Below are 26,784 nucleotides of genomic sequence, written 5' to 3'. Positions count from 1 at the left end.
ACACAGATAAATCTCCGAGCTCATCCCGGCCGTGGGATCCTCACCGTCTGATAAACGGCCCAAGCTGAATAAACAACCGCCAGCCCCCTACCCCCACAAACACCCAGGCTCATACATTATGAATAATTCATTCAGATTGTGAGCTCACTTAAATGTGTATATTTTGTATCTTAAATGGCAAAGGTGCTTCTATGATCTCCATCCAATCCTTTGCGCACATCTTTGATGAAATACTAGAGAGGCAGAGGTTGGCGGACATTTTGTTTTGTAGTTGTAAACTTTATTTCCTCGCCCCGGCTGTCGTCCTCCAGCATTTTCACATAAATATACTTTATGCAAATACGCAGCTCCTGTGTAGATATTGGCCTGTCTGCGACTTTATGACAAAGTTTAAAATCATTCATTACAGTGACCCCTGCGGTAAATTCACTTAGTGGAAAATTGCCCCGGCTCTCCTGTTTGGTGTGTAAATGTGATCACGAGAGCATTTTTAACTTAATTAATTGGCCGTTTCTGTTGACAAGAAATTTATGCAGTAATAATTTGCTCGAAATAGATGCAGAGCGCAGGAAATGAGATATCCATCAGGGCGCTTGTGTTCCGCCAGCTGCACCGCGGCTAATATGAAAGTATTTTGGGCTGCTCAGACCCTGCTGTTTGCGCAGTCAAGATTATATATACCCACGATCCATTGCCTGCCTCAGAGGCGCTCATGGAGGTCTATGATAACAAAGACCATGTGATTTATGGCCTGCTGTGAAAGCAGAACTTGATGAGATTAAACAATTTCATAGCACGAGTGTTTCTCAGAGGGCCCTCTGATTTGTGGCAGCAACGCCGACAGTAAATCAGGTTTATATATCTGAAAGCATGCTCAGCAAAGAAGTGCAATTACTGTTTAAGACAGCTACTTTTTATTTAATTTTTATCCCTGGTTTGTCTTTTTTATTCCTGGCCTGTCACACAGCCATTCACCTTCATAAGTCCTTCTGCGGGAAGGGTTGAAGAAGAGAGGAGGTGGGGAAGTCAAGGATGGGGAGGAGAGAAAGGCACGGCATGGCGTGGGCCCTCCGCTATCTTTCCCCCACAGCTTTTAGAGCAACAACAACAACAACAACAGCAACAACCAGGAGACAACGACGGCCACCAGCAGAACAACACGGGCATCCATAGAGCAGGGGAGAGCACTTCATTTTTAATGCATTGTTTGCCTGCTGCTCTGTCCCTGTCTGGGTAAATGAAGTAGGCAGAGTGTAATTAGAGAGCCGGGCTTTGCTCCGTGCCATAAAGATGACATGGTGTAATGATACAGCTTACAGGCCCGCAGAGGGTTCTGTCTCGCGACGGAGGATCTAGGTCATTTGCCTGTGACTTATGATAGGTGTGGAAGATGACAGTGTTATCATTGCGACGTGGAACTCAGAGATGTGAATGGGAGAGAATTTCTTGCGAAAGGCTGTCAGGGATTGGAGGCAAGCAGGGATGGATAGGGAGCATATTAATCATCTGTGTTCACCGGTTGTCATGTAATATATTCAGATGGATAAGTAAAGAGGAATTTAATTTTCAGCAGCCTAATTATCATGATTATGTTTGTTTTTATTTATGTTTATTTGTCTTGAAATATGCTTAAATACTAGTTCCAAATTCAAATTAATATGGATATGCACATTATGGCCACAATTATTTTTTTAATCTCATTCCTCTGATTATTTTGCATTGAGTTAAGGTCAGAGTTAAATTTAAATCACTAAGGTTATGCTGTATTTACATCATACAAGTCTGCATCTGTACTAATCAACTAATCAGTTTATGTTTGTGCATGGATGTAAGTGAGCATGTAAGTACATGTGCATTAGTTTTTCATGCATTCAAATAATATAAGGGGATATGTGTGCACTTTCTAATGTGAGTACATGCACACATGCAAATTTGTGTGTTTTGAAGTTGTGGTTAAATGTTCAGTGCGTGTGTGTGTGTGTGTGTGTGTGCGTCTGTGTCCTTGGGTGAAGATGTGAGTTGTGCATCTGTCTGCATCATCCCATATCTTCCCAGAAAACATCAAGAGATCTCATTATTTCGACACATCTCAGGTTTTTTTTTTTTTTTTTTTTTCCTTTTTTTTTTCTTCCCGTATGCCTTGAGTCAAAATTAGTTTTCATTCCCTCTGTGATCTTACTGACTGAAGCTGGCTCAAAGTAAAGAAAATCGCAGTCTTCATAGCGAGGCTGAGTCAAACACACACTTCACACAGCCGCAGTCTGAGTTAAGCATTGCTAAGTAACCTTCACATTTCACTCGTGTGAAGAGCTAATTTCCTTTAAGTTCACATGTCACTTTTTGTGGCTCTTTTTGTGGGTCCTCTTCAAATGTCTCTCAGCGTCTAATTGCATAGGAAACATTCTAGACAAGCCGGTGTGACAGGCCCGCTCCCAGAGTCTTCAATTATTAAACATCCTACACTCTAGAAAACAGCCCTGACGTTAGCTACAGCCCTTAATCGGAACAGAAAACCTCATGATATGTCACACTCCTGAGTTGCTGTGGTTTTGTGTATGCGTGTGTGTTTGTGTAGCTTGGCTTAAACAAGGAAAGATGAAAATATTTCATTTCACACCAGTTAAATAAGGCAAAACACAAAAAATTATTTTTGTCACAGGTATATCAGAACATTCACATATTTCTTTTTTTCTACTGTTTTAGAGATAAAAGAATTTGTGCCCTTCTGAAAATATATAAAACAATCAGTTATGCTTTGTGTAAAAGTTTAAATAAGACATTTAATCATTGTTTTAACTAAGATATACAACATTCAGTTTTTTTTTCTCTTTTTTTTGTCTTTGTAACTTTGTAGCTTTAGAAGGAGTACCCACGGAAAGGTCATACTAGACCAAAATAAGAAATAGCCTCAAGCTAATTGTACTGCATACCTGTAATGTAGGCTTACAATTCAGCTTTAAATCACCTACACTTATTCTGCAAGACACTCAAAGAAAAGGTCGAATGGCTTTTTTAAATTCCAACCTAAAAACAAACACAGCCTTATTACCATCTATGAGTCATCGCTATGGATGATTAACGTCCAGCAAGCACTCAACCTTTGCCTGTCTGACGCTTAGCTGTACACAAAACGGCGGTGTTCACTGTTGCTGGTTCGCTCCGTGTGCCTCGTGCCCCAAGCGAAACCTCACAACGGTTGCTCTTGTGATCAGTGATCATATGATACATTTACTCAGAGCAAGTTCATTGGAGTAGAACTGGTAAATCATTAAACACACGCTCAGCAGTCTTCCTGCTGAGCAAAAGACTGCTGTACTACCCACAAGTATAGGCACCATTACATCAAACACTCTTCCCTTTGCCATTACCTAAGAAAAACAGAATTAATAAGTTTCACGCACACAACAGCAATTTAAAACACATTATAATCTTTTCCCTGTTCCCTAAGCCACAATCATTAAGGTCAGACACAAAAACAGAAAAGATCTGAATTAATATACCACTGCTGTACCTTTTACTGTGCCACTCGTGCTTGTTGCTGGCAAAATATGCATTTTACCTCAACCATCCTAACTTTTTATGGCTATATAATAATATACAAATATGATATTTTATGTATTAATACACAAAATATAGGATTCTGTTTGAAAACACTCTGAATTATGCACAAAAATAGTATGAATAAAAATCAGGGCTGGATTCAATCTCTGGTAATGAATTAGAGCGTTTCTCATTTCATCATTGCCATTACATGCTGTAAGACGCTGCAAGCTGGTACTGCTTATTTGTTTTTCATTGTTTATTTCTGAAAGTGTTGTATTGTTCGTAACCCCTAACTTCAGAAGTACGAGACATGAATCATAAAAAATTCTATCTAGTGAAGAGATAAACGTGTCATGCCAGCATTAAATGTTGACTCAAATAAGTTCACAAGTTGTGTCTCCTCTGATCTCTAACATGATCAGAAAGCAGCACCAGTTTACAGAGACAAGACGTGAAAAAAGTTCCATGCACAGACACAAAAGAAATATTTTGATATAGACCCAAAGAGAAAACATATCAAAAGACATTTTTATACATGTCTTTTGCAAGCACAAAAAGCAGAAATGGTGTCAAGAGAAAACAAAACAGAAGGCTTGTTTCTTCCAACAATTGCTTTAAGCTACAAAAATCTCCTTGAGTCCCTAGCTTCCCCTCAATGTCAGCCCCCACCCCCCACCCCCCACCCCCCACTCGCCCTTCCTCCCTCTCTCTCCTCTTCGGTTCTCTCTTTTCCCCTTTTCCCTCTCTAAGGCAGGACAGGACCCTCTTTGCACCCTGATAGGTTGCGGGCTGATGCTTAGCAACAACATTCCTGTGCCCTAAGTAGCAGTAAGCCTCTGGCTGAACTCTTTGATGTGGCTGTCAGGCCACATTTATTTCCTTTTAGCACTTTGTCTACTTGTCCAGATGTATAAGGAGATAAAAAGGGCTGGTGTTTACACTGGTCTCCCTCTGTAGCGCGGCTGTAATTAGATTGTATTGCTGGTCAGTCTTAAGGAGGGAGGTGAGGTGAGGCGAGGCAGGAACCAGCTGTGTCAGGATGAGCTGGTAAGGGTGAGACCTCAGAGCCGGGCTGCAGTGTGTGTGTAACATTGTCCAAAATAGTTTATATACTTTAGCACCACACATCATAATCACATTCTAGTGAAATCTTTCTAGATCAGTCACCGTAATATACTGTAATATAACACCCATCAAGCCACAAGCCAAACTTGCAAAACTTTGTAAACTTTGTTGCAGTTGCATCTGAAAAACACCTAGATATGTGTCAACCTTCCCTGACTCACTTTCTGGTGTCTCACGTTTTCAGGAACCTCACTGTGGAGGTGGTTATGTGCTCCATGTGTTTTGCTTTTCCCGACTTTCCATCCCTCCCCTGTCCCTCTCCTCCCGCTCCCCACTCTCATGGTGATATGTTGGAAGTAATAATCACTATTGCCTCTGGGTTTATCAGCATTTATTCGCATAACAACACAGAAAAGGAGAAGACAGACAGCACTGGTGTGATGTATTATCCTGTACGGGAATCATCTTTCATAATGACATCCAACAGAGCTTCCTCTCTCTGCCACCACCCATTTTTCTGTCTCTCTCTCTCTCTCTCTCTCTCTCTCTCTCTCTCTCTCACACACACAGTCACACACACTCTTCATTTCTCTCTCTACCTCTTTCCACTCTCCTCTGTCCACCATGTATTATCACAGAATCCACGGTGCTCCCCAGCCTGTAAATTTGTGCCGCATTATCATAAGCTGTGGTGATAACTCACATTGCACAGAGACAATAATGATGTGAACACTCAGCATATGCCCCAGGCCCAGCAAATTAAAACAATGCTCAGCTTGATGAGCAGACTAATCTGGACAGCAGAGAGACCGAGAGAGAGGGGGAGAGAGGAAACAGGGGGTCCAGGAGCATCTTAAATAGACGACACAGCAGCACCTCCCTCTGTTCAGTGTAGGTACAACTAGAGAAAACAAGAGGGACACAGAGAAAGGATACAGAAAAATGGGGAATAAAGAGAGTAGGAGCATAGAAGGAGTGCTTGTTTTGAAAACATGAAAGGGATATGATGTGTGAGGACATCGTGAGACAATCACTAGTTATGTTTTTTGTTGTTCTAGACTGTTAGAAGTTGAAATTTGTATGATCAAGCACTGTGCGCTGTGCACATGTAAAGCTTCTCTATTCTGCAATAAATCCAGAACAGGAGGAAATAGTTTCACTACAGCCCCAACAATTTATTATCTAGTAGTTAAACTGCTATTCTTACAACATAAATGTTAAGAATATCACATAGGTCTGTCATGCATGTATTAGTGGTTGTTCTGAAAGTGAGGCGAGGTGTTATAGCCATTCTCTAAGCACCAACAGTCTTGCTGCTCTCCTCTGCATTTTGATTGTTCCTATGAAGCATTAAAATGATAAAAAGTCGTCATTCCATTAGTCCTCCGAAAGCAAGTGTAAAAAAAAAAAGATAATCCTGATGTTCTCCGTCATTTGTTCCACATGTTTTCTCATCATAAGCATTTGCTGCTTTCTCTTCCTCTGGACGGGTCATTGACTAAAGTGAAAGAGTGCACATGTGGAGGGGTAAGGAGAAAGGTCTGAAAAAAAGGGAGGATCACTACATGGGGAAGCCAGCTGATTGATGTTCTGTGGGTGGGGTAAAATGGTTATGCTGGGTAGAACACAAAGTGACAACCACAGATGGCAAACGGCTTGGGTGTTTGATGAGCAGGCATGATGCTGAGGAGGTGAACTGGTGGTATCATGCATTGCATGAGGACTGGGTGGGTGGTTATACTGAAAGCAAGGTGAATGATGTCCCATAGGACCAAAACCAGAGTGTAAGGCAGCGCAAGACTCTATCCTGTATCAAGCTAACCCCAGCACTCCTCCCACTCCTCCAACACCCTCCTAACATGGTCTGTGGGTGGTGCTGTTAATAATGTGGCAACTAGGAAGATTAATTGTGGGCAAGCAGCAGGATTAGAAGGGGCTTTTGGGGGCCAAGCAGGCCTGAAGAGGCCCAGGCTTGTGATCTTTCAAGCAGGCCAGGAAATGAGGCAAGCAGGAGCGCAACTCCACGGAGGCTCAGAAGAACATGGAGGTAGATCAAATAGAGAGGGTTCACAATACTTTTCTTAATGCCTGAGTTGCTCTGTCAGCTCATAACAATTGTCTTTGTGTGTTCATTCTAACAGCCATTATCAATTTTATCCTCAAAAGCAAATGGCAAAATGCAAAATAGTGGAAGGTATTTGTAGATAGGATGAGTGGGGATAATTTTGGTTCAGGATCTCTGATTGGCCCATTCCAGCATCCATTTTGGCAGTACCTGATTGTTTTTCCTCAAAAAGGAGGTGTCAGTTTTTCCTGAGTACAGTATGTTCTTGTTTTAGGTTGTTTTACTTTGTGTATTACATATTCCATACAAGTACAGCTTACAATCAAGGAGTGATCTGTGATATTTTTAACAGGTTTCAGCCAGTCCAGAGGCTGAGAGCAGTAGATCTGCTGTCAAAATAATACTTCTATTCCAAGCACTTTCTTTCAAAAGCATGGTCCTCCAGCATATATGTAGTAAGGTCTCAAAATAGGCTTATTTTGCCATTTTTCCTCTTTGGTGTAATATGAGACACATGCTGGGCAGACCTTAATGCCTTTCAGAGATTCTATCTGAAAGCATATTATGTGATCGTTTTCAATTCACTGTGCTCTCTTTGCCCATGAAGAATATGGTTCCATTTAACAGCACAGACCATTCCGTTTCTCAATGTTATGCATGGGCATGTAGAGGAACAACAATAAAAGTGGGAAAAATGCAGCTCCAAACCATCCCTAATATGTATTTGTCAGTTGAGTCTCTTGCTATGATTAAAGGCCCAGTGAATTCCTTCCTGCAGGAAAGGAAAGTATTTCTGCAAAGGCATCAGATATCGCTGTGTCATGATAAAGTGCCTGCTCTGCTAGCTGAAAGGCTAAGGGAAGGAAGAGGATGTTTTGGACCTTGAAAGTGCATGAAAGAACAACAACGCAAGAAACTCTTGACCTGTTCGGGAACATGCTCGGAGATTCGGGCCTCTGTTTTCTCTTTCTCTCAAAGCAGTATTTGTCACACTCGTTTAATATGAACCTCTACAATCAGCAGGTCATAATAGTTGCACAGCCAGGAATATCTGCACATGTCAATTTTATGACATTAAATAAGGTAGCCAGTTAAACAGAGATAAGTATTTACAATGCAAATTGTATTTCCTCTGTTAGCGCCAGTGTAGAGAGGTCATTTCATGCCATTTGTCAGAGTGCCCTCACATAGCCGCGCTATGTTTGGTTGTTAAGAGTGAGTGACGTCTACCCTTTAGATGACCACTGCAAGAGGTCATGGCTGAGTTAAGGTTAAGACCTCTCCTCCCTAACCAGGTAGTAGATCAAATCATCAAAGCCAGGACTGACACGTGAGAAGTAATAAAACATGACTTGCCACATTATGTGTTAAAACAGGAGCAGGATTTCCAACATTTCCTGTACCAATCCCAAAGGATTTGTGACACTCACAGTCAACTCGTCAAACTGTTCTTTTCCTCTAAACATTCATCGTAGTTGTGTGTCTCCTTTCTCCTAGCCACGTAATGAGGCTGGATCTGAGAGTCACCCACTGCCCTACACTCCTCTACCCCGAGGGTCCAGAGACGCCAGGAACCACAAAGGTAAGGAAAATAGAAAGGCCTTTGGACTTCATAACCTTTTCACTCAGGAGGTTTGTGTATACATCTGTGCAGATATTCTTCAAAAATAAACAACACAATATATTACCATGGATTCAATCGAAACCTAGGCCCATGGATTATGTAAATACAAGTCATAACCCTAATGTCTGCAGAGAGTGGGAATCTATTGAACTTGAGACCAAGCTGAAGTTACAGTATGCTATCTATTCTTACTGATCTCATCTCATCTGTGTGAAGTGTTGATAGTGGGAATAAATCTGAGTAATCTAGGTTAACTCTGTTCTGAATGTATGCGTGGGAGCACGCAGAACATATACAAGATGAAGCCTCCTTGATCTGTTGATACGAGACATTGATTAGGCCTCATATTGACCCAGTGTCGTCAGTTGATGTAATTGTGTAGCAGCTTCTTAACATCAAACACTGCACTCTAGAAAGAACTTATCACGTTCATTAAAAAGATCTAATGTTCTAAATTAATTGGAGGCAACTTATCTCATTTGTATTTTAGTAAAAAGCAATGTGTCCTTGGATGACCAAAATATATTTTATTCTATTTTATCCTAAGAATTATAATTGCATTAAAAATTAAGCTAACAAATGATTTCACACACAAAACAGGCCATCAAATTTCAGACATTACTGAGAGGAGAGGGTATTTTGACATACTGTCTTACGAAACTAAATTTATCAAGCAGAGTCTTCTCCATTTTAAATTGCTTGATTGTCTTTTTTATTGTCTTGATTGTGCAGTTTATTGTGTATTCAGGCTTCAGTTAGCCTGACTGAATGACTGAGTTTATTTTGGAGTCAGGCTTTTCAAAATAAGCTCCTGAGACATTCGTCACCGTCTTCACAATGCAAAACACTTGGGTTGGTTGTGTTGTCCACCGCTGTGGAAGTACAACCGATCACCAGTGAGCATTTTCAAGGTACAAACAGTAGTGTAGACGACCCCATACCCCCCGCCCGGCCCACAGACCTCCATTTATGGCGCCAAGGACATATCTATGTCACGAAAGCCTGAACGGTGGCAGCTCTCACCGGATGTGAGGACAGAAAGAGCCCCATGCTTTGTCAAAATCAGACCTGGCTAAGAACAGTCCATTTAAAGGTGAGGGGATCTGACACATGAAATATTTTCCCCTCCCTCTAAGATCTGAGCAGCAGTGACAGTCTCCATTTGTTATTTTTATGAAGCAGCACTGCAGTCTTAGATAACACAGCCCTCATCTTCGCCCTTCACCTCCTCTTCATGTCCCTGCCTCCATCCCCCACCCTCGCTCTTTGTTTTTTTTTTTTCTTTTATTTACACTTCTTAAACATACTTGAGTTTTCTTTATGTGTGGGAGACGGTCACAGTAACTCCTCATTCACAGAGAACAAAGCTGTGGCAAAGCAGTGCGACAACAAACAAAATGTTTCCGACAGTAATTCCAAACAATTGAGTGTTTACTGTGTTAAATTCGGGATATAAACAATAGAGGTGAAACAATATGGTGCATGATTTTGTGTAGTTCAATGCAACACACTCGTTTCTATACACATCATAAATTTAAACAATTCATAACACGCTTTGTTCAACATCTGCTGTAAAAGTGAAGTCCCTTGATGATACTATATAGACGGCTTTTGTCAACTGCTTATTTCTGCAGTACTGCTTTTTTCACATTATATAGAATCTGACCATAATGAATTGTTACACCCTTGGTAAGCAGCTGAAGTGTTTCTAAGTACGCACTATAGAGTATGTGATAGAGACAATAGTTGTTTTAAGGGTTAATGAAGTGGCCTTATTTTAATGAGGGAAAAGGGGAGGCTGTATACTTTTATCCTGACTCCTGCAGTAGCAGGCAGATCAGCACCAGTTCTGACAAAGCCCTGTCGGCTGCACAGAAAGAACCTCCCTTTCCTCCTTTCAGCCCTCTGCACCCACCCTCTCCAACATGTCACCTGCGTGGAAGCCCCAGAGCCTGGGTGCCAGAGGTAATTACAGCAGCTAGGAGCTCCCATAGGAGGGCAGCACTGGCAGGTTACTGCCCAGGGAGAGAAGGGTGGAAACCAAGGACAGAACTCCAGGATAAGCCTCTGTCTTGGTTGGTGGAGGAGTCAACCTGGAGGAGACAGAGCAAAACAAGAGCAGGAGGGAGAGGAGGGAGGAGAGTGGAAAGATGTGCTGTTGTGGAAAAGAAATTTAAAACAAGATTCCATAGACCAGATCTGACAACAAATTGATAGACGGAACCAGAGGGGAAGATAAAGGAGAGAGGAATAAGAGGACCAGCGTTAAACAGGGAAAGAAGATGAGACTTAAAATAAGAGCGAGCTAGACAAAGACAAAGTGAAGGAGGATATTGGGGGCTCCAGTGTGTCTTGGTGAAGGCGTGACGCAGAGTGGAGTGGAGTATATAGTCTGGCAGAGGGGCCTGAGGATCCTCCACTACTGTCACCTTGGCTCTAACTCTCAGTGCTGGTCCAACTGTCAACTCAAGTCTAAATCTAACAGTCCAAAATGGAGTCCCGGCCTAAACAACTGTGTGTCTTCATGAAGACTGGCCTATATCATACTATTAAGCCACAGCCAATGACAAATTGCGTTTCCTTACCATGACGACTTATCGTTTCAGCATGCAAAACAGTGTGCTGGGTTATTTATTACCAGCTTGTCATTTTCTTAGGATGACACATTTTGAAGTGAGATTCACAAGTTTATTTCATAGATCTAATTATAACTGTAGTTCAGAAGTATGTAAAAAAAGATGCTTCAGACTTGATTGATATATCCATGTGCACAGAGGAGATTTTAATGAAATACCTTTCATTTCCTCTGTATATTTCAATAAATATGCCAGGCACTAGTAACAGGTATCAGATTAAATTTGAGTAGGCCATCCCTCAGCAGTGACAGCAGTAAATGAAAGGGATATCTTTGTACAAGCAGAGTAAACAGACAAGGAAGAATGCCTGAAATCTGCCTTATAGTATGAGCCCTGGGCCCTTTTAATGTTGTTGTTCTGGGCCTGCTTCCAGCTACTTTGTATGTATGTATCTTAAATGGTGCACAACTGTTATTAAAATCCCAGGAGTAAAGCAGCCTTCAAAGCAAAAAAGAAAAAAAAACCCAAAAAAAACAACCTCCTTCCTGACGACACCCATGGGGCGCCTCACATTTGTTTGGCGGTTCGCTTTCATTACATGTCGGGGTGATCTGCACTGCAACTCCTGCTACACTCCCCCTAGCTGCCTCAGCCTCCCCCAATACACCAAAAAAAAAAAAATGGAGCAACGGGAACAGATCCAAACTAAGAGTAAACTGTTTTACAGTTGCTGCACAACAAATAAACAAACATCTGGAAGCATTCAGAGCGGCCCATTAGAAGGGCTCTGGGCTTTGCCAAAAAGGGGTAAATGATGAGGAATGGGCTGTCGAGAGGCTGGTGGAGACAGGGGAGAGGCCAGATGACGGAGCTGTGGGTGCTAAGCACTGCCTTTTAGAGCTCAGCTGGGCTCAGAGAGATCTACACCTGCTGCTATCTCCTCCTCCCCTCCTCCCCTCCACCAGACATCTGGATGGGATACATGACTAATGGATGACTAAACTGCGAGTGTTGAAACTTAGCTGTTGTCATTATGAAGGGAAAGGTTGTTGGTTTGACTGATGACTTAATGTTCTTTGCGCAACGTACTTAGTAAAACTAAAAGTGAGTTTGACGGCTTTAAAAATGTTAATGCGTCAAAACAGATATACAGTTCCCCAATGTCTGTTTATTGTTGCTTGTGTAATAACCAGAGCTGATTATATTATTTATAATCGCATGGTTCAGATGCTGTTGTGAATATGAATACTTTTTCATGAAGTCCTGTTATTTTAAGTAAATACATGTGCTATTGGTTTGGTGATTTTTTTTTTTTTTTTTTTTTTTTGGTAAATTAATTGCTACATTACCTCAGACATCTGTTTCTTTGCTCCCGAGTTGTTTTCCGTGCTTATCTTGAGTGATACCTCAGTTCTGTTTGATGTCACTCTGTAGTTAGAATGAAAACTCTCATCTTTCTGCTGATAATCTTCCCATTCTGCTTTGGACTGCCTTGGCATGTTCCATGAGCATGGAAATGTCCTCTCTGGAGCTCGGTGAGAAAAGACAGAGCACCTTTGACGTTTCCCATCAGACACATGTACGTGCTCTGCAAGACATTTCACTCAGCCTCGTAATGATTATACCAGCAGGATCTGTCCCCTGATAAACATCACTCTTAAACACAAAGACTTGCGCTGGCCCCCACACAACTAAAATGAGGCATATGGAAAGAGCAGAGTGTAAGCTTTTCCTCCTCCTCGTCCAGAGTACCCTTTGCAGAGCTGCTTTCTGTAAACTTTATAATAAACTATAGACAATGCGTGCGTTCAACATCGAGAAATGACAGATGATGAAATATTGTCACAGAGAATGATATATACAGATCTCCCTGCCAGCTATACGCCATGAGCTTGTGTTGAGTGAGTCTCAGCACCAAACTCTATGAGGTGAATTGACAAAGTAAAGACATGGCTTTCTTCCCGGGTGCTGAGTTCATAAAAATGTTTCCCAAGCACTTGTCACCGCATGAAGGTTTTATTTCTTTGCAGTGTTTGCCAGTTTGTGAGCTGAGGAGGTGTTTAAGATTAGTTTCTAATGACTGGGTGTCTTGCTGCCATCTCCGATATTGCCCTGTAAATCACGATACAGCCACAAAAATTAAAACCTCAAAAAGACTCTTATTTCTTTGCATCAACATACACTTTCCTCCAAAAGGCACTACTTAGACATTTTTCCTGGATGTAAATTGTACTGCAGTGGCAGAGAGAAACTAAGTACAGTTACTCAAGTACTGTACTTAAGTACAGTTTGAGGTACAATAATACAATACAATACAATACAATAATAATAGTATATAGCAACATATTAGTATACAGTATATAATACATACATAACAATACAAAACCAGAAAATAATTAAAACAAAAAAACACTTCTTCAATATGTATCCATGCTAAAGTATTATGTTGCTGTGTGTGGGTGCATGTGTAGACAGTGGGATGTCTGTGATCTACTCTAACAGAAAAAAACAGGACACTAATTGCTACCTGTTCCATGATACATTTTTCAAACCCAGTCTTGTATTGAATGAACAAGCACCTGAAAGTTAAGTCACAGTCACATTGATCTATTCTTTGGTGAGGTAGTTCCTGCTGCATATCACAGCACATCACAGTGGTATATACTCCCCATGTATGAGGACAGGCTCTATTTCCTTTATCTGAGTCAGATGATGTGATATTATTCCTCCCTGGAGTGGATTGGCTCAGCAACATGGATATCCATTAAAGCCGGCCTATGGAGATGGATGAGGGGAGAAGGGACAAGGCAAACTGGGCCTGCAATCCTTCACCGTGGCTTCACATAACACTGCACTGTCCGCATCCAAAGTGATGAGAGCTCTTTTTGGAGGCAGGCCTGTCCTTGTTATTACTAGCCCTGGAAATCACCTCTACGTTTTCTCCTTCAGAAGCGGGTTAGATTAAAATGCTAGGATAACCTCCTCAGCTTCCACGACAGGCTTAACTGCCGAACCCTGACATGCCACCTCTAAACTGTTTTGAGAAAGCTGCCTTCCACCAAGTGTCATTATCTCTCCGTTATCAGATGGCACTCCTCTCACAGTGTGTGAATAATTCTGTTTGTGCTGGGTTTGGAGAAATGTCAGTGACACTATTGTTTTTACCTTGCCGTTTGATGTAGCTGAGAGAGTCTCCTGAGTGTCTTGAGTTCTTAAAGTGATGTTGGACGTATACAGCAAAAACTTAAAGTAGAAAGATAGCACTGTCAGCTTCTGAGCTATATTCCAAGATATTTGTTTGTTAGTTCCTCTGACTATCAGTATAAAAGTAAATATTTCCTCCTATGATATTCTGCTTTAATAAGGGACGTTTCATAGTCAAGTTAAAAGTATGCTGTTATTGTTTTGACTGAAATGATCCAAGCACTTTCATTAGGATGCCACGAAGAGTTCACAGATCAAATGAGACATTATTTAACTGAACGATAATAATCTCAAGTCATTGTACAAACTAATGTGATCTAATGAACATTTGCCATTTTGAACATTGAGCCTGAAATCTTATGATCATACTTTTGAACTCCTTCATCCATCACCACTGAAATATGATGATTACAATCTTTGGAAGAGTTTTCTCAGCAGCAGGAAAATATGTAGCCTCCTAAATCTTTACAGTGCGTGACCATTGCAGACAAACCTTTGTTATTTATGACGATACAAACCCTACTGGACTCACCCATTAAAACTTGCTCCGGCATAAACAGACATAAGTTTGAAGCAATATGTTGGCTGCTTCTCCAAACGTGTCAGGCCGATAGACAAGGACATGAGTTTCTGCCAAGCAGGCCCAGCCCTCTTGGAAAAACATACCGCTGGTGCTCTGGACCTTGGTCTACTTCCCAGTTGCACTGGTCATTCTCAGGAAAGTAGCAGAACATAAATCACGCAAAGTGGAGAGGTGCTGCTTCTAGAATCAGCTCTGATATTCTGGTATTGCTAATGCAGCTACACTACTATTCATTTTCCACCATGATTAGTAGTTGTGGTTCAGAGACAACTGAGTTGCGGTCTGTGCTTTCTGGTCGTACTTTCAGTCATAAGTTGGGGCAGGTTTCTGTAGCCTTCATGGTTTGCAAAGGTGGGAGTCCATCATAGTAATTTAGGATGGGGGTCAGCTGCCAGATGGTTTTGGATATTTTTACAGCAGGATGGATGTTGGGTCCACCAGTTTTCTTCTGTGTCAGTACCCCTTGAAACAAATTGCTTGGTGGGCAGACAGAGTCAGTCTGTGTGAGGGGGCTTGCTACCCTTCATTCTGATGAATAGCTACTAACATGCTGACAGATGCTGGACAACTTGTCATGCTAAAAAGGACAGGATCAGACCACAAGTTCCGACTACAAGTCCTTGTAGATTTGTAATTATTGTTTATTGCCATGGATGTTTACAAAGAGATACAACAAGTCTCATATTTCAGATTGTGTGATACAGCAAGTTAACAGAATTAGATATAGTACTAATATATTTGTCTTGTTGGTTTATATAGGATCATATATCTTAATCAGGGTGTTTTTAATAAATTATATTTTGAGTAGACTGTAGATCGTAATTCTATGGTAACTGATTTCACATAGTAATCATTCAAGATGAAAACATGCCTTAATGCTAGTCTGGTTAATGGCTCCAACAAATTAGACTCCACTTCACTCGGTGGCTAGTTTATCATGCTGGGTGACAACGCATGCTGCATGGCTTAACAGCTGTGCTACATCACTGAACCTTTCTGTCAGGCATGATCGTAACAGAGCTATACATGCCATGGAATCACTAATATACTGTGAGAAAAGGGGCTGCAAGTGATCATTTACTCAGCAGCATAACGTGGAATCCAGAGACCTGTTAGAGGACAGGCAATAACAGTGGCAATAACCGAAACAACTACCCTCCCTGGTTAACCATGTTGTGAAGTATATTAAGACAAACATGCAGATGGATGTGTTTGTGTAGACAGATGCCATGTCAAACCACTTCTTACGTATGAATGGCCGTTTACGCTACAGTTTCTATAAACTCAATATATAAAGCCATAAGCACAAGATCCATGTGCCAAAGCTGTGATGATGACATACTAAGGTGTACGGTCTTTACATAGACTTACCACAGACACCTTTTAGTGTTTTACATTAGAAGATGTCTTTCCCCGACATGTTGGTCATTATATCATTACTGTCACTGTACAGGAAAGTACAGCCAAGTCGTTTATTAATTGTAATGGATGTCTACAACAGGCACTTTGGTTATAATTTTACTGTTTACTGTACTGTACCCTGTTTGATAGTCTGACTCTACATGTTTTTTTGCCCCATCCGACCTCTTTCTATCATTGTTGCGGTATTCCCTAAGTCCAATGTGTTGGATTTTTCTTTCATATTGCTTCACTCTCTTATAATACTGTTGAAATTAGGATACCTGGAAATTTCCCGTGGGTTTTGATAACCTCTGTAAACATTCTCAAGTGAGTTTGACAATAGATTGTGTTGAACCAGAAGTTATTTTTTCAAGCTAACAATGCAAGTCTGCAGATGTTAGTAAATTACTACAATGTGGGTCTATTTACTAATACATGAACATGTGTAAACATTCAGTGTGGGCATGACTGCAGGCACTGTTACTCTGGTGGTATTGTGGGTCCTGAAACATCATGCACACTCACAAACCCTGACACACTCATTCCCAGGTACCCTCAATGCTCCAAAGCTATTGTGGTGGAAAGAACTGAACCCATCTGTCAATTACGGTAAGCTCCATTGGGCCATTGTCTAAACAGTTTTCTCACTCACTGGTGAATCCAGTGATTTATTGTCAACTGCCTCGGCATCAATATACAATTGGGAGACACTAAGCTGTGATGTCTGAACACAAACTATTGTCAGAGTATCAGCATAGCTCACATTAAGTGCCATTTAGATTATTCATTGCATCGGGCTGTGTGAAAGCCTGGTTTGGATTTGCTGCTTGTAAAGAGACGAGAAGGCCATTATCCCATACGATGGGATTCCAGTGCTATGGATCTGAGCTTGTATTTCCTGCAGATTCACACTATTCAAGTGAATGAACAGTGTCCGAGCAAAATCAAACACAGACTCAGTGTCGCACATTTTGTGGGTCAGCTCGTCCTGATCTGCCTTAAAGTCCATAAGGCCAACTGGATATGAGTGTCAGGGCTATTTTGTTGAACTGACATGCATTTTATCTCTCTTAAGATATAAAGGGGAGCCTCGGTTACAGGAAGTAGCGGGTCTTGTATGGTTTGTACTGGCATCAACATTCCAGCTCGACCAGAATGAATAGAGCGAGGTCACTGAAATGCTAGGAAGTCCAAAACAACCTTTTAATCTGTCACTTTGATTTGCTGATTAAGTCACTTTAAACAGACGGAGCAGGTTTCTCTGTCATGATAATATGAGCGGACAAGTTATTTCACCATCATAATTTGATTCATAGATAGTTCCTGGCATGTTATGTCGCTGCTGCGCAAGCTGATTGGATTGACTGAGTCATTTTGGTCAAACACATGAATTTACCCCAGATTGTTGTGATTTAAAAGGCTGTTTGTTTCATTCCCCTCCCTCAGGACAAACATGCATTCAAAACTAAACCTTCAGAATTGGTAGCCATCAAACCATACCATATTTGCTCCAAACGATGGAATTTCTTGATTATGCATTTGTATACAGCATGTGCTATTTGTTGAGTGTGTGACCTGAGTGTTGCTGGAATTCATGTTTCATAAAAAACAATTGCAGGCAAGCTTAAACACTCTACAACAGCTACAACTTTGAAAACCAATTATTTTAGTGCAAGTAAATAGAAAATGTCCATTCTGTGGAGTGTTGAGTGCCTGGAGAGCCTCAAAAGAAAGCTAAAATATGTCTCTCCATTTGACACCATTAACAACTCTTAACACATGACCTTTGGCAGCTTTTCACCATTTTAGGGCATCTTCTGCGCCTACATTTCTGAGCTAAGCATTTGGACAGTTGGATAACAAAGATAGGGGAAGAGGGCATAATGTTGGACAAAGTGAAATGAACATGTGCACATGTCTGGCGGTGTGATTTCTTGTTTGCACAGTGACCCCGAGATGCAGTGTCTCAGGGCTAACCAACTGTTTGTTTTGTGCCCTTTGTATTGCTGGTTAAAATAACAAGCTTGGTTATATATTTTTTCTCCTTTGCAGTATGCCCTCATGGTGAAGAAAAATAGATTTTGAAGTGTATACATTCTTGTATAAGAATACACCCACTGTAGAATACATTGTACCATCATCCATGTTATTGTTTTGCTTTATGTCGCAGGCAGTAGATTTTAATAGCAGAGCTGAAAGGATGGTATTAAGATAACCTTGGGAGAGAAGCGATAACACAGCCATGGGCATCTGTCCTTCCTGCCATCACTAACCCACTGTGACATTTTGGCTGAGGAACAGCTCAAGCTGCAGCACAAACAGCTTATTTGCACTTTTTACACAATACTTGAAGGGATGTTATAGCTTTTTCGTTATTGTAGAGTTTTAGAGATTACCCTGCTGGTCAGCTTGTATTGTGATATGCTGTTAGCCATTAGACTATGGCGAGGTAATCCTGACAAATACAATGAACAAATCAAGGATATTAGTGCTGTGATGTGCAGTCGATAATATTTGGCTTCATTAATTCCCATGCCCTGAGATGACATCCAGCCCCTATTAGGTTTGAAATCTCATCCCCTTCTCCTCTATACCTCAGCTGTGGCTCAACCAAGCAGCCAAGCAGATAATACGCTCTGAGCTCTGAAACATGTACCATTATAATTAGCTTTGTCAGGTCCTAGCCCCTACAACCCTCATGCAGATAATATGATAATATGTCTTCATAACCGGCTGACCTTACATGCTCAATATTTCTCCCCTTATGAAGATTACATGTCAATAAAGTAATTGAGTCCCGGGGTGTGTGGCAAGTGAAGATTTAGGTTATTGGACTTTTCAGGGTAGTGATGTACGAGCGTTATTATTCTACCTGTCAGGAGATGTGCAGGGGGCTGAGGACAGTCCGAGAGTGTCAGGGGGGAAAAGGAGAGGAGAAGGGCAGGGGAGAGAAAGAGAGAGAGAGAGATAAGGGAAAAGAGAGAGAGAGAGTGGGGGGGGGGGGGGGGGGGCAGAAAGAAATGAAGTGAGCCAAAGAGAGACACGGACAAGGGAGAGTGAGGGAGGACGGAAATGAAGAGGAGGAGGGAGCACTGGGGAGAGCAGAGGAGGCGAGATCATTTCTCACAAGGAGGGACAGATCCACTGTTAATCATTTCCTCATACCTTCATCTCGCTGTCCCCTTTCTCACTCTGTGCATATGAACAGGGGATATGTCATATTAATTAAGAGAAGTAGAGTTACAGTGGAGCCATCCGTCTGAACGAGGTACAGGGGAGGCCAGAGGGGCATGAAATATTCCACACAACACAAACCTATCATCACCTCTGCCACACACCTGATTGGCTACTGTGTGTTCATCAGTTTAAATTCTGGCAGGAAATGACGGCATGTAATTTGACACAGCCATAATTTAAAGCAGCATGTGATGTCACCAGGAATACATTTTTCATTGCTTCAACCTCATTTTTACAGTATTTGCTGATTTAAATGCATGCTCACTTTTGTAATTGTTATAGCAGTTACATTACTGTATAGACTTTTTCTACAAATAATTAGAATTTGTTTGTAATGCTTGACTGAAATATTATAATAAAAATAAAAACATTCATATTGTATATTAATAAGAAACATACACATTAATCAACATTTCTGTGAATGTGCCAACTGGCAAATTTTCAACTGCATTCCACACATATATATATAAAGATATATATATAAAGTTATTACATTATGCCTGATAATGATAACACACCCATTCAGGATTTGTTGGAATTACAGGTAGTAGTTATTTAGTACACACACATTGTATATACATATGTATACAGTAGATGGACAAATAAACATACAGTGCATGTGTATTGCCTCATTGTTACGACTTCCAGATGCTCCACCGCGAATAACAAAAAAAATAAACCAAACTTGGGTGGAGCCTTAAATTCTAGACATTATGATTCTCTCTTTCTGAAGATTTGCAGACAAAATCTGTCAGTGCAAATACCTTATTTCCAGATGACTATTTTAGCTCACCACATCAGTGATGCAGAGCAATACACACTTACGTTTCGGTTAAAAGTGGTGTCAATAAAATTTGTTTGACTTGACTTCACAGAGATTTTCCTCAGTACCCCGTTTCAAAACATGAAGGTAGAATCCCTGATGTCAACATTGCACATATGTAGTGATCTACACTTCTTTTTCTTTATTATTTTCTTGCCACATATAGTGACAGATTGTGCTAAATGCCATATGTCAAGGTACAGTTTTGTCCATCATAATTTGACTGTCAGTGGTGGAGACAGAGGAAATGGGATGTGAAAATGAGTGTGGTCGATTGAGGTCCAGCAATGAAGGTTACGCACGTTTTTTAGCTGCGAGAGAGACAGAAGCAAGGGACACACAAAGGCAGGGTGGGAGAGCAATGTTAAAGGATATTTTACCATGTCCTTTTGGATTAGGCCTGAAGATTGATATCTTCCAGTCAGATGAAGCTCTGATGTGAGTGATCCAGCCCCTCCATCATTGTGACATGCGGCTCTTGGCTAACGCTCATCCGTGTTGATGGGCACACCCTACGCCACAAGGGCCCTGGCTAACATACCCACCTTCCTCTCTCCCCGTCTCTGTCCGCCTCACTCTGCCATCTCTGTTCTTTTATTTCTATTGCCCTTCTCCCCTGTTTTCTGTCACCATGTCATGTCCAATCACTGTTTGGCTGGCCAGGCACTCAGTCGGGCAGGCAGGGAGCAGGAGCCCCAGGTAGAGAACTGCCTAACAGGCATCAGGATGGGCACTGAAATGACTCTAATAATGGGGTCCCCGTGTGGCCCAGACAGGCCAGTCAGTTAGCAGGGCCAGAATGGGGAGTAATAAGTGTTTGATGTCTGCAGGGGAAGGAAGTGTGAAGGAGTACAGCCAACTCTGGGCACTGCGGTCAGGCAGGTGCGGCCAGCCAGGATTTGAGGAGGGAGACTGTGGAATAAGACGTCAGACTAGTATTGATATGTGTCAAGCTGGAGGTTGCCAGGCTGTTTGTTTAAGAGAGTGTCTCAGAGTGGTAGCAGCCATGCGGTAATTGATGCCTAGCTCAAAAAGACAAGGTAGAGGACAACCTGATGTGCCTGGTGCTCAGTCAAAGGCGAGAGCTTTATGAAACAACCATTGCCAATTTAATGTTGTGACAAAGGAAGAAACTACTGCACAGTGCGACTATATTATGTGTGCGTGTTTATATGCATGTGTAAAACTCCAGCAGCAGCTCCTCTCGTGGCTAAATTTGCTGGTCATCTTTGATTTGATGGAAATTGCCGCTGACAGGTAGCGAGGTGCCATTTTACCCACCGATGCGTGAAGTCCATCATTGTCTGTGCAGTTGAGTTTAGTTAACATGGCACTTAGCGACTGACATTGCTTTAGAGCCAGAAAAACACTGTCATTGTCATGTCATTTATCTTTTGGTATACCGATTTTCAATGTGTTCCTCGCTGAATGCCTCGCTGAACGCTTCTAGCTTTTTACAGTAGGCATGTGTGGCTAGACTTTCAGTGCCCTCTAAGTGTGAACCACATTTCAAATGCTCAACGCATTTTAAGCGCTGATATCAGAAGAAACTGAATGCGCAGCACCTTCCACTGTTAAAGCCACCGCTGTCCTTTCTAGTATGGTTATCTAGTAACAAGCTACTTCCGTTTGAACAGTTTTATGTGGTTGTAATTGACCTGACAATGGGGTTCATTATGCAGTCCCTTTCATGCTGTTTTGCCTGATAATTATTATTTAATGCGTTCGGATGGAGAGCATCATTAATTCATCTCTTCCTCCAATGTCAAAGAGATGAACAGTGAAGTTATCACTCTCTGGTGATTAATATTATGCTCTTTTGTTATTGAATCCTGTCCCAGTGATTAAACCTTCATTGAGTGACTCACCAGCCGCTCTTATTAACGGCACCATTACCGAACACAGCCAAACCTCTAATTGCGATTTTCACTTTTTCTTTCTATTTCGGTCAGAGGTTTGAACCACTTATCTGTGCTTTTGTTTTAATTAGAAACCCTGGGTGTAATGACGAACACAATCGATCAGTGTCAGGAAGTGTGCTGTGCGTGTGTGGTGATTTGTGATCCACATGTTGATGGAGAAAATGAGCCCTTATGATTACTGGCATCATTAGTTGTTTCATGTGTCCTTAAGGGTAGATGAACCCCTTCAATAATAACTCTGGCAGTAAATAACCAGCTTATTGTTGTTGTGCTTACAGGAGAGTTTATTTTTTTTCATATGCAAGGGGTGTGTTGTCAGTGAGTTTGCTAGATGATAGTAGGTGCCTTGAGAAAGGCGTTCCAAGGGGACTTAGGACTTTGTAAACTGGCTGAGTCCCCTGCCTCAAACCACCCTCCTCTTATCTCCACACTCCAGAGCTACTGTAACCAGTGTTCTCTCCGAGCTCTATGTGGAATAAATGTCACTGAAATTAATTTCACCATTTTTTTTTCATTAGACCCCCCACAACGGTAATCTGTTTTCAGTCAAAATTTATATGCCCCAGAATTCAATTTCCTTCTCATCCTCATAAGTTGAAAGCACAAAGACTGATAGGCATTTATCTGGTTATAACTGTAATTCACCCATCAATGAATAATGCCATCCTCAATTTACAGTGTTTGATTACAGCCATTTAGTGAACTGACAGTGATGAAGTGTCATTTTTCATATATTAACCAATGCTGCTGATAAGCTCAAAACATAACCGGTGCATACAGTATGCACAGTATTGCATGCCTATTTATGAATGACTGTGTTTTGTCCTTTATGCTAATTAAATTTCTTTGTTTATTTTGTCAGTAGCAACCCCAAGCACAGCATCTCCTGTAACAGTAGCTCTCAGTTCCTGAACCATATGGAAACATACAGAATATGTTATTGTTGCACTTAAGGAGAATCATGTGGCAAAATCAACCTGGTATTGATCAGGGCTGGTTGAGCCATGACCCAGCAACCTTCCCCTGACAGCCTATCAGCCTGTGGCAATAGCAAATCTTTCAACTCTCCATCTCCCATACACACACATGTGCGCACTCTGGCCCTTTTGTGTGTGCATTGTTTTATCTGAGTCATGTACACAGTTCATAAATCTCTTCTCTCTTTTTTTTTTTTCAGTCTCAGTTTGGGACTCTTTTGCCCCGAACAATATAAGGTTCCATATGTAACTATGAAGTCAAAACAACAAAACAAACACCTAATGAAAGAAGCAAAAATACAATATCTCACAATGAATTCAAGCTCAAGAATTTGTGTGTGTATATCTACATGTGTGTATATATACAGTATGTATATATATATATGTTGGGCGTGTAAATGTGTGTGTGTGTGCATTTGTGTGTATGCAGTAGGGTCCAATATATGTATATACTGTCTGGTGGAGAAACATTGTGTTTGAATGGGTGACAGATCAACCACTGACTGACTGACAGGAAGTATACAACATGTCAGGCTGCCTGGTGAGAGGTGTTTGGAAAGTCTGACGTCAGAGCCTCATCAAATGTCAGCAGAGAGAGTAACAGTTATGCTGTCTTTCTCCAGTGTGATCGACAGGCATGTCATTAAAGGGGCTTGTTAACCCAAGACAGTTACTAGTAATTTATGATCACTTCAGCTATTGATAGCTAATAGTGGGTACCTTTCCTTATATTGCTATGAAATGGCACCATGTACTGTGTGTATTTCATTTAACGCTGCTGGATGTTTTACGGTCCTACATGCCTTGCATTGCACTATTGGGTTGTTAGAATACTCCTTGTGTTTTAGGCTGTATAATCCCCTCCTTCCTGTCTCTCCTGCCCTCCTTCCATCCCTCCTCCTCTCTGCCTTTTCCCCAGCCTCTGCCTCGGTGAAAAATGGGGCGCATTTTCCTGATAGCCTGTGTGGATGTGGAGAGTATAAATGGCTAATGAATTACAGATGAACATTGACGCAAATTAATCTTCCTGATGTCCCAGGGTTATATGGCAGCTATTTAAAAGTTTAATCAATACGCTGAAGTTGAGAACATGCAGGCACTGCAGTTGTTTGGCCGCAGTAAACAGCCAGGAGGGGAATAGGGAAGGCCTGAGCCCAGGGCATGCATCATAATGACAGGTATTTATGTTTAATGGACTAAATATTTTTTATTGGTAGAGGGCAAATGTCACTTAAATTCTCAAAGTTACATGCAGGAATTTTGTTTGAGACTGAGAGATGGGTGACACCTCAGCTGTTAAAATGGTTCACTAATTGACAAAAGAGTCTATTAGTAGAGTAAAGATGGAGTGAAGATAGATTTAGTTTCAACATGTCATATTAAGCCCTCACTTCTTTTGTGAGAACTGCACATAAAAATGATAATAAAATGGTCCTCATGTTGGTGCCATCAATATGTTTTACTTAAGAGGCATTCTATCTCACTTCATTGTGCTGTTTCTCTCCTTCACTCCCACACACACAGGCTACATACTGTAGCCCATACATTACTGTAGCAGTAGTTTGCGCTTACATTTTCTTGCAGTTATTAGCAATCAGTATGACTCTTTACACTGACACAACACCACATGTGGAATTGTGTGGGAGTTAATTTCATGTCAAATGACTGGAAATAAAATTTAAAATAAAAAATACAATGAAGAAATTCAGCCAAAATACCAACATAACTTTTCAACTTTCAAGTTTGTCACTTGTATAAATAGTAATGAGGAAAAAAAAGAAATTGCACAAATTAAGTATCACATGACAGTAGAAACATAATAGTGAGTCACTGATAAATAAATCATGCTTTCTCTGTTATTGACGATAATATAATAAATATGTGAAGCCTTTTTTTTTTAAACAAATTAAAAAACATAGCACACTCAGTTTTCAGGTTAAAAAAAGACAAAACAATAGAAAATGAAGCAAAAGTTTGATGAATCAAGTGATAGAAAATTTGTCAAGACACTAGTAGAAAAAAGCTTTTTAGATCAATAGGCACAGTAGTTGTTGTGTCTCGCCTGGAGCAACCACTGTGGTCCTTTTTCCTAGTAAGGATTACTCACACAAAGCAGTGTGATTTTTTTTTTTTTTCAGCTCGATACATATACGAATCACACTGAAGAAATCTTTTCGACTGATTTTGCCGATCCTGAGCGAGGAAAAGTACATTGAACTGACTTTGTTTTAACAAAAGACAACATGCGGGAAGCTTTAGATGTTGTTTTCTTTGCCTGCTGGAGAACAAAGTAAGTACAGCCATTTTTTACTGTGCATTTCCATATTTCTGTACTGTTGAGAAGAAGCTCAGTGGTGTATAGAAAAATATTTCTGGAGTGAATATGTCCTGCGTGAATATAGCCATTCCTGCTGTCATCTTCTGGCAAAATTGAGGCCAGCTAGTTTCATAATTGATTTCATCGGGCATTTGATTAGACTCCACTATTATAATGACTCTGTGAAATCAAACACGGGGCAAATGCATATTCCCATATTTGATGAGAGGCTTACTCTGGATGTACTGGCCCCCGAGTTGCTTGGTACCATCACTGTTTATCGTTTCATCTTTGGAAACCTTTCACAAGTACTTCTAAGAAAAATATACAAATTAGAAAATGCTCGCACACTGACACACATATCCAGCATACCAGCACTAAGTGAAACAATTCCATTTCTCTCCATGGCACTGTGCTGTGTGTGCCAGCCCACCTCTCAGTAGGCTGATTCGCAGTCCACTGGCTGTTGGTTTATGGGACGCAGGGGGGTTATCTATCTGCAGGCTTCCCTGTAGAGAGGAGATGGTGACTCCATCTCATGACGTTGGGCTGAACTGATAAAAGGACAGCCGGAGATGGATCGTGTCCACAATAATAGCCCTGGCTCACAGCAGCCTATGCCCCAAGCTCATAAGTCACTATCACACCAACTCTTATGGATGCCTCCCCCCCAGCTCCGTCTGACCCCCCCCCCCCCGCCCAGTTGTGTTATTTCAACCCTTAGAGAGATAATACAGAAAGTGTAATTGTCTTGTTAATTGGTTTTTTCTCATTGCATTCTTTTTTCCATAATGGATGGCAGGACTGATGAAATTGTTGGCTAAGTGGCCACCCTGTAGGGTGTGACAGAAAAGGAGAGGAAGCAAAAAATACAGCAAACAAGAGGAATCAGAGGGTGAAAGAGAGGAATCAAAGAGAGCAAATAACAGAGTGAAGAGTATAGAGGAGGAGAAAGACTGAGTGGAAGCATTTGAGACGAGAGGGGAGGATAGATGTGAAAAGGAGACAGGACGAGAAACTAGGAGTGGAGGGAGTGGATTCATGCCGAGAATAGATAACCTTGATGTTAAAAGCTACATCCGTCGGATGTGTCTTTCTGTGACATATTGATGGCCCTTGAAAAGAGTCAAGCTGATTGTATGCAGGGAACAATCATTAAACCCACTCCATCTCCCTCCTCTCTCTGATTCTCTCTCTTTCTCTCCATTGCAAGTGTGTGTGTGCCTGCATACGCAGTTGTATGTGAGCTGATTAAATGAGGTTTGCAGCAGAATGTGTGTTGATATGGACAAGTAATCTCCACACTCTCCACAAAAAGAGGCCCTAGTTGAAGTATGTGAGATTCATTTTAATAAGTAACCCAAAAACTTGTCTTCACTTGATAAACAAATGTGTGATGTTCAACATTTTACTGCAGGAAATCTGACTATCTGACTAGTACCCCATG

The 26,784-nt window shown here is 41.2% G+C and overlaps 1 protein-coding gene across 1 annotated transcript in view; it reads left to right on the top strand.

Moving 5' to 3' along the window:
* lrmda (leucine rich melanocyte differentiation associated) overlaps positions 1–26,784 on the top strand; it is a 200,796-nt gene that overhangs the window by 167,596 nt on the left and 6,416 nt on the right. The window contains exon 6 of the mRNA XM_022763708.1: positions 8,171–8,255. Within this exon, the coding sequence (XP_022619429.1) occupies positions 8,171–8,255 (85 nt within the window). The remainder of the gene's footprint in view (positions 1–8,170; positions 8,256–26,784) is intronic.

This window comes from Seriola dumerili, unplaced genomic scaffold, assembly GCF_002260705.1.
Source record: "Seriola dumerili isolate Sdu_G_001 unplaced genomic scaffold, Sdu_1.0 BDQW01000478.1, whole genome shotgun sequence".
Classification (NCBI taxonomy): domain Eukaryota; kingdom Metazoa; phylum Chordata; class Actinopteri; order Carangiformes; family Carangidae; genus Seriola; species Seriola dumerili.
This window is presented reverse-complemented; position numbering and strand designations above follow the sequence as displayed.